At 37.9% G+C, this 15,362-nt stretch overlaps 1 protein-coding gene across 2 annotated transcripts in view; it reads right to left on the bottom strand.

Annotated features, from left to right (window-relative positions):
- Positions 1-238: 238 nt before the first annotated feature.
- The window catches only part of GPR160 (G protein-coupled receptor 160), a 46,102-nt gene continuing 30,978 nt past the window's right edge, over positions 239-15,362 (bottom strand). For both annotated transcript variants that reach the window (XM_072752248.1, XM_072752249.1), the window contains exons 2-3: positions 5,817-5,920; positions 239-1,704 (exon numbers count right to left, since the gene is read on the bottom strand). In XM_072752248.1, coding sequence (XP_072608349.1) covers positions 616-1,632 — 1,017 coding nt within the window. In that variant the 5' untranslated portion in view covers positions 1,633-1,704; positions 5,817-5,920 and the 3' untranslated portion in view covers positions 239-615. The remainder of the gene's footprint in view (positions 1,705-5,816; positions 5,921-15,362) is intronic.

The following is a 15,362-nucleotide window of genomic DNA, read 5'->3' on the forward strand; positions in this document are numbered from 1 at the left end:
TGACATGCAAGTATGTGACATATAAGTTATAAATGAACATGAATCTGGTATGTTGTGGAAAGAGGCCTAGTCACTACTCCCAGTTCTGTAAGGTGAGCAACTAAAACTTTTCTTCCAGGAGTATCTGCATCAAGAACAGAGAGATATTTTTGAAAATTACCTAAATTTAAATTGAGCTAATCTTCCCTTTATGTTAAACGAATATAATTTTAAGAAAATGATCGTGATTTTCATGCTCTGAATTTAATAAACGTGTTTATTTACATTTGTTATATTATTGGCAGAGAATCTCATATTTACATAACAGTTTTGCATCCAGTCGTTTTTTGGGTTACATGAAATCAGTATGGCCAAATATTAACTTCTTTCACTTTTGTATTAAATTAATATTGGTAACACACAGTGTTCCTGAACAGGTATACAAATTTTTCTTGGAATTTTTTTTTAATACAATAGTACCCAAAAGACACATTCTGAAATGGTATGAAAGTTGGGGCCGGGGAGGGGAGCTTCAGTCCAGTTCAATCTTTATATGTCCTGAGTCTTCATTCTTTCCCATTTGAAATTATGATTCTTACTGTAGTTGTCAGTTTAATTAATTTTAACATGGCAACATTAACAAATTATTATTGATATAGGCTTTTCAGTTTGCTCAAGATTCTGAATTGTAAGTGGAATGAAGCAGCATTTCCAGTTGACGAATGGATCCACAGGTAATGCGAAGTCTCTTAAATTAAGCTTGTGACAATTAAACCAATAAACTGTAGCAATGAGAAAACTATTGACAAAGTACAACCACGGAACGTTCATCTCAATATATGCTGGAATCTGGACTTTAAGTAAAAGGATAATTACTTGAAGTAGTACAAATGGTAACCAAGTGCCGAGAAAACAGATAATGAACTTGGGCAAGAGTGTTTTTTTAGAGCTCAGAGTATAACTAGGATGGGATGAAAAGGGAAAATATAGGATAGTCTCATTCATATAGGAGGTCATCCTAACAGCCTGTACCAAGGCAATAACTTCTGCCCGAGAGGTTAGAAACGCCATAAATAAAACTATCACCATGGAAAATGACAGCCAGTAACTCTGAATGCTAATGTAGAAAGGACACTGATAAGAATAAACATTCTGTGCCTTCAGGCTTTGGTAGATAGCTGGATCTCCCAAAACATAAGCAAGGACTGAAACCCAAATTAAAATTACTGTCAAGAAATAAAATAATTTTTGACACTTAAACCCAAGTTTTGTGGTTTTAGAGAAGTTCAGGTAATAATCTATACAAGCTATCAGGAAAACTGGATAATGCAGAAAGCCGTAAGTGAAAGAAATAATTTGAGTAAATAGGCAGATGTGGTATTTAGTAAACCTAATGCCTAACAGTACAAAATCCCTGAAATAGGATATAATGGAAATGTTTACTAAAAGTAAAAGATCGATGAATGCTAGTGAAATGCAAAAATATTCCATAAAGTTTTGATAGGTGATTTTTCTTCTCATTCCTAGTGTGAGGATATTCAGTAGTATTTTCCCAAGTATAATCAGAAACAGCAAACAGTTACCATCTAAAGGCTGATTTGCTTGATGTAACTGGTACTGAAAAGAGCAGTTCTCTGAAGAAAGAGCAGTCATGGTTTTAGCTGAATTGCAGAAGGTCTGCTGAAATACGTAGGCTAAAACACCATTTCACTTTGTTTTCCATCCCTGTAAGGAAAGATGAAAAAGAAAACTTGATGTGATGTCTAATTTAAAACTTTATTCTCAAAGAACTAATTTAATCCAGTCATCTCCCCAAATAATTACAGCTGACCCTTGAACAAGGAAAGGGTTAAGGGTGCTGATCCCCTGTACGGTCAAAAATCTGTAACTTTTGACTCCCCCAGAACTTCCCTACTAATAGCCTACTGTTGACCAGACGCCTTACTGATAAGTCAGTTAACACATATTTTGTATATGTGTTATATTACTTATTACTGTCTTACAGTAAAGCTAGAGAAAATATGAGGCAAATCATAGGGCAAATACATTTATAGTACCGTACTGTATTTATTGGAAAAATCTGCATATGAGTGGACCATTGCACCTCAAACCTGTGTTGTTCAAGGTTCAGCTATAAACATATAAATAGGAATTTATATTTTTCATAATACAGAATGTGATCAGAAGGAATTAATGTGTACCCTTCTGTCTTTTTTTTGAGACCCAGATGGTTGGGAACTCTCAGATCTCTAAGTAAAATGTTACATATAAATTACTACTACAACTTCTATAAAAATACAGGTTTTAATAACTTGTAGAGATAAGAAAAGTACTTTTATCTACCAGAACCAAAACACAGGATTAAAATAGCAGCCTGAGAGTAATACTCCATAACAATCACTGATGGCTGTTAACTCAGTTTCACTCTGACTCCAGACAATGAACATTACCCCCCCCCCCCCCCACCAGCTTTCTGTCAGTGAAATTTGGGAGAGCATTTTGCTGCAGGATCATCATCCTGAAACTCAAAAGAGTTAAAGCAGACAGTAAAGCTGAAGATATTGGGGACATAGGTAAAGGAAAGAAAGATTTCTCTTAGGCACATGATCTTTCAGATCTGGCACCTGGACAGACAAGGGAATCTGGGTAAGGAATAGAGGCAGACTATGGATACCAGAGAACATTAAGAAGTGCTAGGTAAAAAGCAAAGGAACAGGAGTTGAGGCTGGAGTGACTAAGGCATTTGGAGGTAGGAAAAAGAGAAGATGCTGAAAAAGCAAGGCCAAAGGGGTAGGAAAGCAGAAAAGGATGGAAGGTGCCTGGCTAGCTCAGTTGCTGGAGCATGTGACTCTTGATCTTAGGGTCGTGAGTTTGAGCCCCATGCTGGAGGTAGAGATTACTTAAGGAAAAAAAAAAATTTTTTTTTTAAAAAAGGATGGAAGGAAATTCAAGAAATTTATCATTAAACAACAGTAACAAACCCCCTCACAAATGTCAACTATTGGAGATGGGCTAAAAATGACACATGGTACATCTTTTTTTTTCCTTTTCCAAATTTTTATTTAAATTCTAGTTGACATATAGTACATGGTACATCCTTATGATGTACTATTAGCTATTAAAAATGTTTCTCGGGATAGGAGGAAGACTTAGTTTTCACTTTGCCTCTTTTAAACTCGTTAAATGTTAAAGCCTTATGCATCAACATATCTAAGTGTGCACATCAGGTTATTATTAATACAGTGTTAGAGGACTCTGAGTTTCTCAAACTTTGAGGAATAAGTAAAGGAATATCACATCTAAAAACTAAAAAAACTGAATTTGCCTAAAACCAGATAGATAATTAAATAATTTCAAGGGAGTAGCTGAGGATATTGTCAGAGGGTAAAGAAAAAAGATCCCTGTGAGAGGTGGCTATCAGTTCTCTTGACAGACTGAACCCTAACTTAGTCTTTCCACGTTGAGAAGAGAGTTCAACTGATTTCTTGAGCTTCTGTGTCCATGTTTTCATTGCCCAGCTTTAGCAAGAATCCTGCTAAGTGAGGTTAGCCAGAAGCTGTCACCCTCAGTATCTGGTCAGGTTCCTCATCCTGCACCATCCTCCAATGATGACCTATCACCCTGGCATGCCTTTAGCAAGAATTTATCATCTCTGATGTTTCCTACATAATATTCCACCCACTAACCACCTTTGCTCATTAGCTGTGAATTCCCACTATTCCTTGTTGTATTCAGAGTTGAGCTCAATCTTTGTACCCTGCTGCAAAATCCTATTGTAGTGGTCCCTACACCTACCGCAAAGGTCCTGGGTAAAGTCGGCCTTCCCATTCTTTAGCAAGGGTCATGAATGATTTTTTCTTTAACATCCTGTCATGGCTATAAATCTACCATGTCAAAAGCTGTCTTACTAAGGTATACAAATTTATGTATTCACACACACACAGTGTATATGTGTAAAGACAGTTATAAAAAATCAGTTAACACCCTTTTTCATAACTATTGAGGAACTAATAAGTTTTTTTGTATGCTCAAACTTTTTCCCAAATATATATATACATATATATATAAATATAAATATAAATATAAATATAAATAAATTCTTTATAGTTTAAATATGGGACACCTGGATGGCTCAGCAGTTGAGTGTCTGCCTTTGGCTCAGATCCTGATCCTGGGATCTGGGATCGAGTGCCGCATCAGGCTCCCTGCATGGAGCCTGCTTCTCCCTCTGCCTGTGTCTCTGCCTCTCTGTCTCTGTCTCATGAATAAATAAAATAAAATCTTAAAAAAAAAGAGAAATTTATAGTTTATATATAGTTTAACTTGACCCAGTGCCAAAAAGTTCCATTCAGATTTGATGTAAAAGACATAGAATCATGGCTACCACCTTGACAAATGCCACTGGCCCTGTAAGTGGTGGTGTTTGGATAAGAAGTCCAGATGGAATGATAAGAATATCTGAAGTTGTTCTTGTGCCAACGGAAAAAAAGGTCGTGCCAAGGTTAGTTTAGGATTGTAAACAAGGTAAACAGAATAGGTTCATATTTATAAAGACCCATCTAAACAGTATCTTTAGGATAAAAGAAATAGGATTATCTGTATAAAATGATTTTATCCTTTATAACTCATCCAAAAATAAATAAATATAGCTAAAGAATCCATGTTTTAAGTGGTCAGCATCCAAGGGATATTTCTGGAGCTTCCATAATCTCATTGGCTTTTAGAGAGGGGCCAACCGGAAGGACAGAAAAACAGGAAGAAAGTAACCGAGAAGGATGGTCACCTACAGCCACCAAGGCACAAGCCATGAACCTCTTTAGAAGAGGAGTGGAAAAATGAAGAGAAGTTTGAAATGGAATGTGTCAGAGAATAAGAAAGCTGTAAGAAACTGAAGATGAGGGGGAAAAGGCTCTGGGAAGATACGAAAGGCAATAAAAAGCAATCAAAAGGAAGTATATAGGAACACGAGGATTCTAGTCATTTTACAATGGTTCCTGAACATTGTGATCCTGGAAACCAATCAAAATTTTCTCAGGATACCGATTTTGTACCACACTTCCCCGTAAACCACTGAAAGTATCCAAAATTCTATTTTGTTCTTTATTAGTTTTTTTAAAGATTTTATTTATTTATTCATGATTGACCTAGAGAGAGAGGCAGGCTCCATGCTGGCAGCCCGACGCGGGAGTCGATCCCGGGTCTCTGGGCCAAAGGCAGGCGCTAAACTGCTGAGCCACCCAGGGATCCCTATTTTGTTCTTTAGACAGCCTCCCAATACAAGACGAAAAACCCTTTGTATAGGCTACCTGAACTGAATTTTGCCTTGAAAAATGTTTACATTACCACCAGAGATCCAGAGATTTATGAGATACAGCTTGTTTTCTGAATGATTTTTTAAACTACATATAAATCAACTCATATGTTTCATATATAACGTGAATAGTTCAAGTGGAAGTCCTTTTAAGGCATCTTTGGGCTTGCTTTCCGATTCTGGCCAGTTTGGAAGAATTAGCAGAGCCTTAGAGAAACAAACCATGATTTCTTTTCACTGATCCAGTCTCTGGTTTCCTACTTAAAACTCGGTGGGGCACCTGGGTGGCACCTTGGTTAAGCATCCGACTCTTGATTTCGCTCACGTCATGATCTCAGGTTTGTGGAATTGAGCCCTGTGGCCCTGTGTTGGGCTCCGTGCTCAGGATAGTCTGCTTGTCCCATCTCCCTCTACACTTCCCCCCATGTTCACTCTCTCTTTCTCCCCTCCTCTCCTCTCTCTCTCTCTCTCTCTCTCTCAACAACAAACCCAATTAATTCTTAACAACATGACGCAACATACTTACTCTGCTTTCTCCAGCAGGTCTTTCTTGGCTGATGATCTCCGTTTTACTGCCTTCAATGATCTTACTTTTGATACCTGGCATTCCAAAATGCCACGTGAAAAGCTCTGTGTGAAAGACAGAAAACATAAAAAACTATCATCAATAGCAGTCATAATGGGAGTTCAGTGTAAGTAACTGGCTCCAACTCTCCTGTTTAGAGAAACTACAACTTTCTGTGGGATTAGAGCCAGTCATTAACTGCTTATATTTTTTTTTCCAGGAAAAGGAAGAAAGGGGATACGTTTAGGTTGAAGTCTCCCCAAAGACCCTGAGATGTGGGTACATAGAACATGGCATCTCTTTAAAGAAGTCTTGCTTGCATTGCAGTTTTTACCTCTAGGCTTCAGAGTCTAAACCAATAATTCTCAAACTATTTGGTTTCAGGACCTTTTGACTTGTTGCATGTTAACATAAGCAAAAAAAAAAAAAATTTTAAGGAAAAATTACTGTATTTTCCCAAACAGAAAAATTTAGTGAGCAGAATGGCATTTTTTTTCACATTTCAGAAACTGCTTTGGTGTTGAGCTCAACAGCAGGTAGCTGAATTCTCATCTGTAGTTAATCAGTTGTGATATCACACATCATGTAGCTTTTTGCAAAGTCCTATGTACACAATGAGAGACTTGAGAATAAAAATACGTAATACTATAGTCAAATAGTTGTGTTATACAGTCTCAAAAAAGTCTGACAGAACCATTTGCACTAAAGAGCAGTATGTAGAGAGGAGCAGGGTTAATCCTGTGGTCTACTCTTGTACAGAAAATGGAATTAGCACTGTAGCTAGATTTGCTGATCCCAATGAATGGAGAAAGCCTATAGCAGAAACAACATACCCTCTTCCAGGGGTATATGTGCCTTTTACCTAACCCTTACAACAATCACAAAAGGTAGGTATTTTTCCCCCATAAGGAAATAGGCATAAATAAATACATTTCCTGAGGTTGGATGACTGATAAACGTTGGAGCTGAGGTTCAAGCTCAGTTCTGAATTCAAAGCTCATGTTCTTCAGTAAGCTACATTATGGCTCAACTCACAACTGGAATTGTAACAAAATTTATGTATTTGAAACAACTTTCTGAAAAGGTAACAATCCAAATTAAAGTGACTGTGTTGATTACTGGTACCCAAAGGGCTGTTACTAAACTAGTCTACGTGGATAACGTAATTTTATTCCTTCAAAAGGTAACTATAAATAAACTTTTCAAAATATTGTCCTGGCTCGATATGTCAAAACTCAGTGAAAGAACAAAATGTCATTCAACTCTGACAACTTTTGAAGAAACATGTTTTTATTCATTTCCACAGTATAATTAAATTCAATATAGGAAGTTAAAATACAGGAAACAGGTTTTTACTTGTTTTTAAAAATACATAATATAATTTACATGGCACAAAAGTCAAGTTATAGAAGTGTATGCTGTGAAAATTATTCATCTTTCCCACCCTTTCAACACCCCACAGCCCCGACTCCTCACGATCCAGTCCAGTTCCCTCCCTAGATAAAACTATGGTTACCAGTTACTTGTGTATTTTTCAGAGATACTCTAAAGCAAGGTTTTAAAAAGAAACTTGATATTTCCATGTTGTTAAGGCACCTAGAAAAGAATTCTTGACATGCCCTTTCCCAAGTCTCATTCATAGACTGATAAAATGACATAAGAGCTGCAAAGGTAGGGATCCCTGGGTGGCGCAGCGGTTTAGCGCCTGCCTTTGGCCCGGGGCGCGATCCTGGAGACCCGGGATCGAATCCCACGTCAGGCTCCCGGTGCATGGAGCCTGCTTCTCCCTCTGACTGTGTCTCTGCCTCTCTCTCTCTCTCACTGTGTGCCTATCATAAATAAATTAAAAAAACAAAAACAAAAACGAGCTGCAAAGGTAGAGAACACAACAGAATACAAAATCAATAATTAGATCAGAGGAGTACTTCCCACCAATCCCAAACATAAGGCTGGCCATGAGGAAGGTCAGCGAGGCTTGGCAGGAAGACCGGAGTAGGGATTACCTCAGAGTAGGGTGACAGGTGATCTCTTCTTCCTGGAGTATACAATCGCGGTGCTCACTCCTACCTACTTCTCTGCGTCTGGGCCCACGGGGAGATTTCAGTTCCTTGACCCTTACTATTAGGTGGGCCCATGATGTGGCTCTTTCTGGCCAAAGGGCTATGAGGCCAAAGCATTTAATTGCAGAGGAGAGCCCTTCAGTGCTCTCTCCTCCTGCCACAGGGAATAAAGAGGCCACGTGTTCCAGATGGTACAGCCTGAAATGGTGGATCCTCTGTCAACCTGGGTCCTTGAGTGACTGTGGAGCAAAGCCCCTGATGATTCACAGTGGATGATGTGAACAAGAAATAAAAGTCTGTCGTATCAAGCTGCTTGGATTTTGTGATTATTTCTTATGGCCTATCCTAACTCAGTTTCATGTACTTTGAAATTTTTCAACAGCATGTATTATTAATATTATCAGAATTTTTAAAAGCTATAGTAGAAAACTACTTTGAAAAGTAACAGTGCGGGATGTCCGAGTGGCTCAGTGGTTGGACGTTTGTCTTTGGCTCAGGTCATGATCCCGGGATCGAGTCCCACATCGGGCTCCTGTAGGGAGCCTGCTTCTCCCTCTGCCAATGTCTCTGCCTCTTTCTGTGTCTGTCATGAATGAATAAATAAATCAAAGAAAAAAAGAAAAAAAAGTAACTGCAAATGTCAGAAAATTGGTAAAGTAAAAATTCAGGTTTAATTTCCCTTACATTAACTGCTTTTGCATTGTTTGGTTCTAATTATATTTGTCTGTATTGGAAAAGAAGGTCTCAATTCAGTGACCTAAGTTTCTACCTTAAAAAAAAAGGCGAATTAAACCCAAAGTAAGCTAAAGGAAGGCTATAAGAGCAGAAAACAATGAAGTTTATAAAACAAAGAGAACAACCAATGAACCAAAAGCTGGTTCTCTGGAAAAACAAAACAACAAATTGATACAACCTCAGCCAAACTAAGAACCTGCCAAAATAAGGAAAGGGAGGACCTCACTACACATCCTACAAACATTAAAAGAATAACAAAGGACAATTACAAATAATCTTAATAAATGAGACAACTGTCATGAAACAAATTTCTGGAAGGACAATACCAAATCTCATTCAGAAACATCCCTAACAATCTCTATTAAAGAAACAGATTTTGCATTTTAAAATCTTCCCACAAAGAAAACATAGAGTCAGATGTCTTCATTGCTAAATTAAACATTTATGGGAAAAATACCAAACTTACACAGAAAAAGATAGAAATGCCTCCTAACATCCTTGACCAGAATCTCCGTGATACCAAAAACAAAGACATTTTAGGAAAACTAAATTATAAATCAACATCCCTCAAGAACATTGTCCAAAAAAAACCCTTAACAAAATATTATTAAATTAAACCCATCTAGGGATCCCTGGGTGGCGCAGCGGTTTGGCGCCTGCCTTTGGCCCAGGGTGTGATCCTGGAGACCCGGGATCGAATCCCACGTTGGGCTCCCTGCATGGAGCCTGCTTCTCCCTCTGCCTGTGTGTCTGCCTCTCTCGCTCTCTCTCTGTGACTATCATAAATAAATTTTTAAAAATTTTAAAAATAAATAAATAAATTAATTAAACCCATCTATATATAAAAATAATAATATACCCTAATACATCACAGCCAATGCAAGCTTGGTTTAACATTAGAAAAATCAATATAATGTAATTCACTATGTTACCAGAATAAAGGAGAAAAACTGTGAAGATAATCTGAATTGACACAGAAAAAGTAACAAAACCCAACGTGATTAAAACTTCACAAATAATAAGAGGGAACTTCCGAACCAGATAAAAAGCAGCTATAAAAAAAACCCTAAAACCTAACCTCATGCTTAGTGATGAAGGAATGGCCTCATTTTCCCACTTAAGATCCACCCTTCACTCCTCAACATTTTTTTGGAAGTCCTATCCAGTACAATAAGGCCTTAAGAGGAAATATAAGGCACGCAGACTGGAAAGAAAGAAAGAAAACTATGATCATGGATCATGTTCTTAAAAATCTAAACCTATAATAAAGCTACTAAAAGTAACAAATTTAGCAAGGGCACAGGTTTTTAAAAAATCCTATTTCTAGACACTAGTGGTAAACAATTGAAAAATGAAATAACAGTAGCAGTGCTAAAAATCTGAAACATTTATGGTTAAATTTGACAAAGCACATGCAAGCACAGTATTTTGAAAATTTTAAACAACACAAATCAAAGATCTAAATTCACACATATACCATGGGTTGGAAGACTCAGTTTTTTTTTTTAAGTTTTCTTTTTTCATTTTTTAAAGATTTTAAAAAATGTATTCATGAGAGACACAGAGAGAGAGGCAGAGACAGAGTCAGAGAGAGTAGCAGGCTTCATGCAGGGAGCCCGATGTGGAACTCAATTGGGACTCCGGGGTCATGACCTGGGCCAAAGGCAGACGCTCAACCACTGAACCACCCAGGTGTCCCATGAAGACACAGTATTTTTAAAAAATATTTTATTTATTTATTCATGAAAATACACAGAGAGGAGAGAGAGAGGCAGAGACACAGGCAGAGGGAAAAGCAGGCTTCATGCAAGGAGCCCGACATGGGACTCGATCCTGGGTCTCCAGGATCACGCCTGGGCTGCAGGCGGCGCTAAACCGCTGACCCACCAGGGCTGTCCTAAATATTTCTTTTTAAAAGCATTGTTAGGAAAAAGGAAAGCTACAGACTGGGAGAAAATGTAAAATGTGACCAGTGACTTGAATCCAGAATGTAAAAGGAGTCTCACCACTGAGTAAGACAATTAGCCCATTAGAAAAATGGGCAAAAGCTTTGAACAGACACACTGAAAAGACACAAATGCAAATGAAAACCACAATGAGATACCACTGCACACCCACTAGAATAGTAAAATTTAGAAGACTCAACATACATGTGATGGCAAGGAAATAGAACAACTCGACCTCTCAGACCCTGCTCCATCAGTTTGGAGCTTTCTGACAATGTTAAACATTCAATTCCCACTTCATCCAGTAACCGTACTATTAGCTATTTAGCCAAGAGAAATGAAAACATATGTCCACAAAATGTGTACACAAATGTGCGTAGCAGCACATTCATGGGTCCAAACTGGAAATGTTTCATACGTCCATCAATAGGAGAATGAATAAACAAATTGTAGTGTATCCATGCAGTGTACTTCTCGGCAATTAAAAGGAATGACTAAAAAGGATATGTGCTGCACAGGGATAAATCTCAGAAATGTGCTGAATGAAAAGAACCCAACACAAAAGAGTACTGACTGCATGGTTCCCATCATATGGAATTCCAAAATAGCAAAACAAATCCATAAACCAGACAGACCATGAGGGAAAATCTGAGGCCAGGTGGTGGCAAGAGGGCACCAGGCAACTTTCTGTAGAGACGCAAATGTTCTATATTTGGACTGAGGTGGTGGTTCGACTCTCTTGAGAATACATTTTTCAAAATTCAAACTGTACACTGAAAATTAGCATACGGTTTATTTATTTTTAAGGATGTTCATCTCACAGTATTGGATATACAAGTGAAAGCCCGGAATTAAATACCAACAATAAGAAACTGGCTATATGAATTATGATATAACTTCCAATGAAAGATGACATTTTGACTAAATACAATTACCTCTACTCGTTCTCATACTGCCACTAAACTAATAATAAGTTGAATTTGTACCCGATTCTAAAATGAACAAGCAAACCTAATTTGTCACAGGTGAGGACACCAGGAAAACAAGTCACTATGTTTTTAAACTGGTAAAAACAGAAAACAAACATTTCCTTATTTCTTCCCTTTCTTTTTTCTTTCTTTCTTTACCACTTGGTGACAAGAACAGTGAGGGGATGTTTACTTTTATAGAAGCACTCTAATTAAAGTGAAAAAGGAATAATAAAAAGTGAAAATCACCATTCTGTAACTCCTGATGTATTAAATGGAAGCAGCCAATGATCATCAGCAGCTACTAACATCCAAAGGAAGAGATGGAAGGATGTACCACTACCTATGAAGTAGACTTGCTGAAAACGGAACCTGACCAGGCCTGCAGATTCAAATATTTAACAAAAAAAGAAAAGAAAAAAACATGTTAAATAACCCCAGGAGATGCAATAAGCAAAATCCAGATGGTACTCAACTCTCCATGAAAAACAACTTATATGCTTAATAAATTGTCTCAGTAACAAAAGATTAAATGAGATTTCAGATAATATCAAATAAGTGCAATGTGTAGAACTTGTATGAGTTCAATGAAACAGAAGAATTTCATTTATAAGACAACTGGAAATTAGAACACTGCATAGAAATTTGGGGGTATTAATGAGTTATTAATTTTTGCCATTATAATGGTATTTTGTGATTGGCTAAACTGTGGTCCCCAAATTCATATGTGGAAGCCCTAACCTCCAGTACCTCAGAACGTGATTGTATTTGAATATGAGGCCTTGAAAGAGAAAATTAAAATGAAATGAGGCCACTTGGATGGGACCTAGCCCAATCTGACTGGTATCCTCATAAGGTGAGATTTGCACACACACAAGAGACACCTAGGCAGGGCGCACAGAGGAAAGGCCACACAAGGACATGCTAGAAGGTGGCTACCTGCAAGCCAAGGAGACAGGCCTCTGGAGAAACCAAATCTGTTGAGGCCTTGATCTTGGACTTCTAGCCTCTGAAATTATGAGAAAATAGATATTATTTAAGCCAGTTTGTAATATTTTGCTATGTTAGCCCTACACAACTTCTATGGTAACTTAAAAGATGTAAAAATACATACTGAAATATTTACAGATGAGATACGTTCTCTGGAATTTGCTTCAAAACAACACAGTATATATGTCTGGCCGGGGTAGGGGTTGATGGGAGTATAGATGGGGCAGGACTGGTCACAGGTTAATGGTAATTCTATTTATTTGTATGTATGTTTGAAATTTTTCATGAAATTTTTTAAAGGCAAAAACCTCCAAGGACAAAAGAATTTATAGTAGACAGGAGAAAAAAAAATTAGATCCCAGGTCCCTTCTCTGACTCAGTGCAACATAATCAATGTTAGAAGAAAACTTTATTTAGAAACTCATTGTTTTCAGGGAGGAAATACTTCATCCATGAAACATGAAGAGAGGCAATTTAAAAATGACAACAGAAAACAAGAAAGCACTCTTGGAAAATAAAAATATGATCATGGCAGAAATGATAAGCTGAACATAAGAGTTAGAAAATTCAGGAAATTCCCCAAAACAGAATAAGGTAAAGGACAAAATTAGATAACCAGTCCAACAGGTACAAAAATCTCAATAATGGTTGTCACAGAAAGTGAATGATCTAGATGGGAAGAAATAAAAGAAAAGGGCTATAACATTTTCTAGAACTAGTTTTTCAAGAGTAAGAGAGTCCATCAGGGCCCACACCTTGATGGAAGAAAACAGACCCACATGGAGGCACATCATTGGAAATTTCAAAACAGTAAAGAGATCACTAGTTTTCTAACAGAAAGATAAAAAGAACAGGTTTCATTCAAAGAAATGAGACCTGGATTAGATATCTTCAAAACAGGTAAATTAAGGGAAAGAAGAAAGCATTTACCTGCCCCATAAAAGAGGGCCGCCTGGATAACCAAGTAGCAGGTGAGGGCAAGTATCTCTTTAAAGAGGATTCCGACTTGCAGAATGTAAAATAAATCGTAGACTTAGAATTCCATCATTTTGCAACTAACTCTTCTTCCCCAACCTCCTACCCAGGAATTAACAGATAGGAACATTAACCAACTATCGCTATCATCGTCACAACAGGAGAGAAACCAGACGTTCTCTGTCTCCTACAGACTGACCCTGAGTCTGACACAATCTCCAGATGAGCTGCCAATCTGAAAGAAATACAGAGGACACAAGGTGGGAGCAATTCACATCCCTATCAACAACTGAATGAACAGTGGTGTATCCACACAATGGAATACTGCTCAGCAAGAAAAAGGAAGAAAAGTATCGAAACTTGCAACAATAGGGATGAATCTCAATTCACCTCATAGTTATGTTGAATGAAAGAGGCCCAATAGGGATGGATCTCAACATAATCTCATAATTATGTTGAATGAAAGAGGCCACGCCCAAAGAAAAAAGAGAAGTGTGCACTGCATGATTCCATTTATATAAAATCTTAGAAAATACACACTTGCTGTAATAAGGGAAGCAGATCCTTAGTTGAGAGGAGATCCAGAGAGGCAATGGGGAGAAACTACAAAGAAGCACAAGGAACTTTTGGGGGTGATAGTTGTATTTACAATCCTGATGCTGGGGATCTTTTCGTGGGTGGAAACATAGGGCAGAAGGTAGCAACTGTACACAGGAAGTATGTGCAGTTTACTGTATGTTAATTATACGTCCATCAAGAAAAGAAATACAGAGGACACAGGGAAACACTGGGCGGTACCATGAGTGCGTCATCAGCAAAAGTTCCACTGCGGAAAACTCGGAAGGTCCAATGGTTCAGTTCTTCAATAGAAAAACAAGGGGAAAAGGGAATGGAGAAGCAATCAGCAGAGTCAAAAAAAGAGACTGAAGACATGTCAGGGGCACCTGGGTGGCTCAGTCTGTGGAGTGTCTGGCTCTTGATCTCAGTTCAGGTCTTGATCTCAGGCGGTCATGAGTTCGAGCCTCATGTTGGGCTCCACACTGGGAGTGGAGCCTTTTTTTTTTTTTTTTTTTTAAGGAAAGATCTCTCAAATAATTTTTTAAAAGAGTAAACTAAAGTCTCCAGGGATACGCATTTGGGTGATAAAACGATCTTTTAGAAATGCAAGAAAGTGACTGCTCTATGAGCCGTGTTACTCTGGGGGAAGGGAGCTGGGTATGGGAGACGTCACACAGAAGGGCTGTATGGGACAGAGACCTAGTTCTTTATCTGAGTGGCAGTTACAAGGGTATTTGCCTTATAGTCCATTAAACTATACATTTTTATGTATGGCTCTCTGTGTCTGTACTTCAGTTTTTTAAAAGAAGATCTGTAAAAAATAAAAGGGTGAGAATGGGGTTGGGCTCCTCAGCAACACTGGAAGCCAGAGATACCCTAAACTCTAAGGGGTAAGTAGTTCAACCAAAAATCAAACAAGAAAAACTAAAAACCTTTGGGGGCATAAAAAACATAGGCAAAATCTAAAGGAAACAACAAACTGGGGGTGGGGGGATCATTATAAAATGTTAGTCTTCCTAACTATAAAGTACTCTTGGATCAAACAGGAAAAGAAATCAAAGCTCGAGGGGTGCATGCCTGGCTCATTTGGTAGGGCACATGACTCTTAATCTCAGGGTTGTGAGTTCAAGCCCCACATTGGGCATGGAGCCCACTTAAAAATAAATAAATAAATAAATAAATAAATAAATAAATAAATAAATAAATAAATAAATAGGACACCTGGGTGGCTCAATAAGTTAAACATCTGCTTTTAGCTCAACTCCTGATTCCAGG

This window comes from Vulpes vulpes, chromosome 3, assembly GCF_048418805.1.
Source record: "Vulpes vulpes isolate BD-2025 chromosome 3, VulVul3, whole genome shotgun sequence".
NCBI lineage: Eukaryota > Metazoa > Chordata > Mammalia > Carnivora > Canidae > Vulpes > Vulpes vulpes.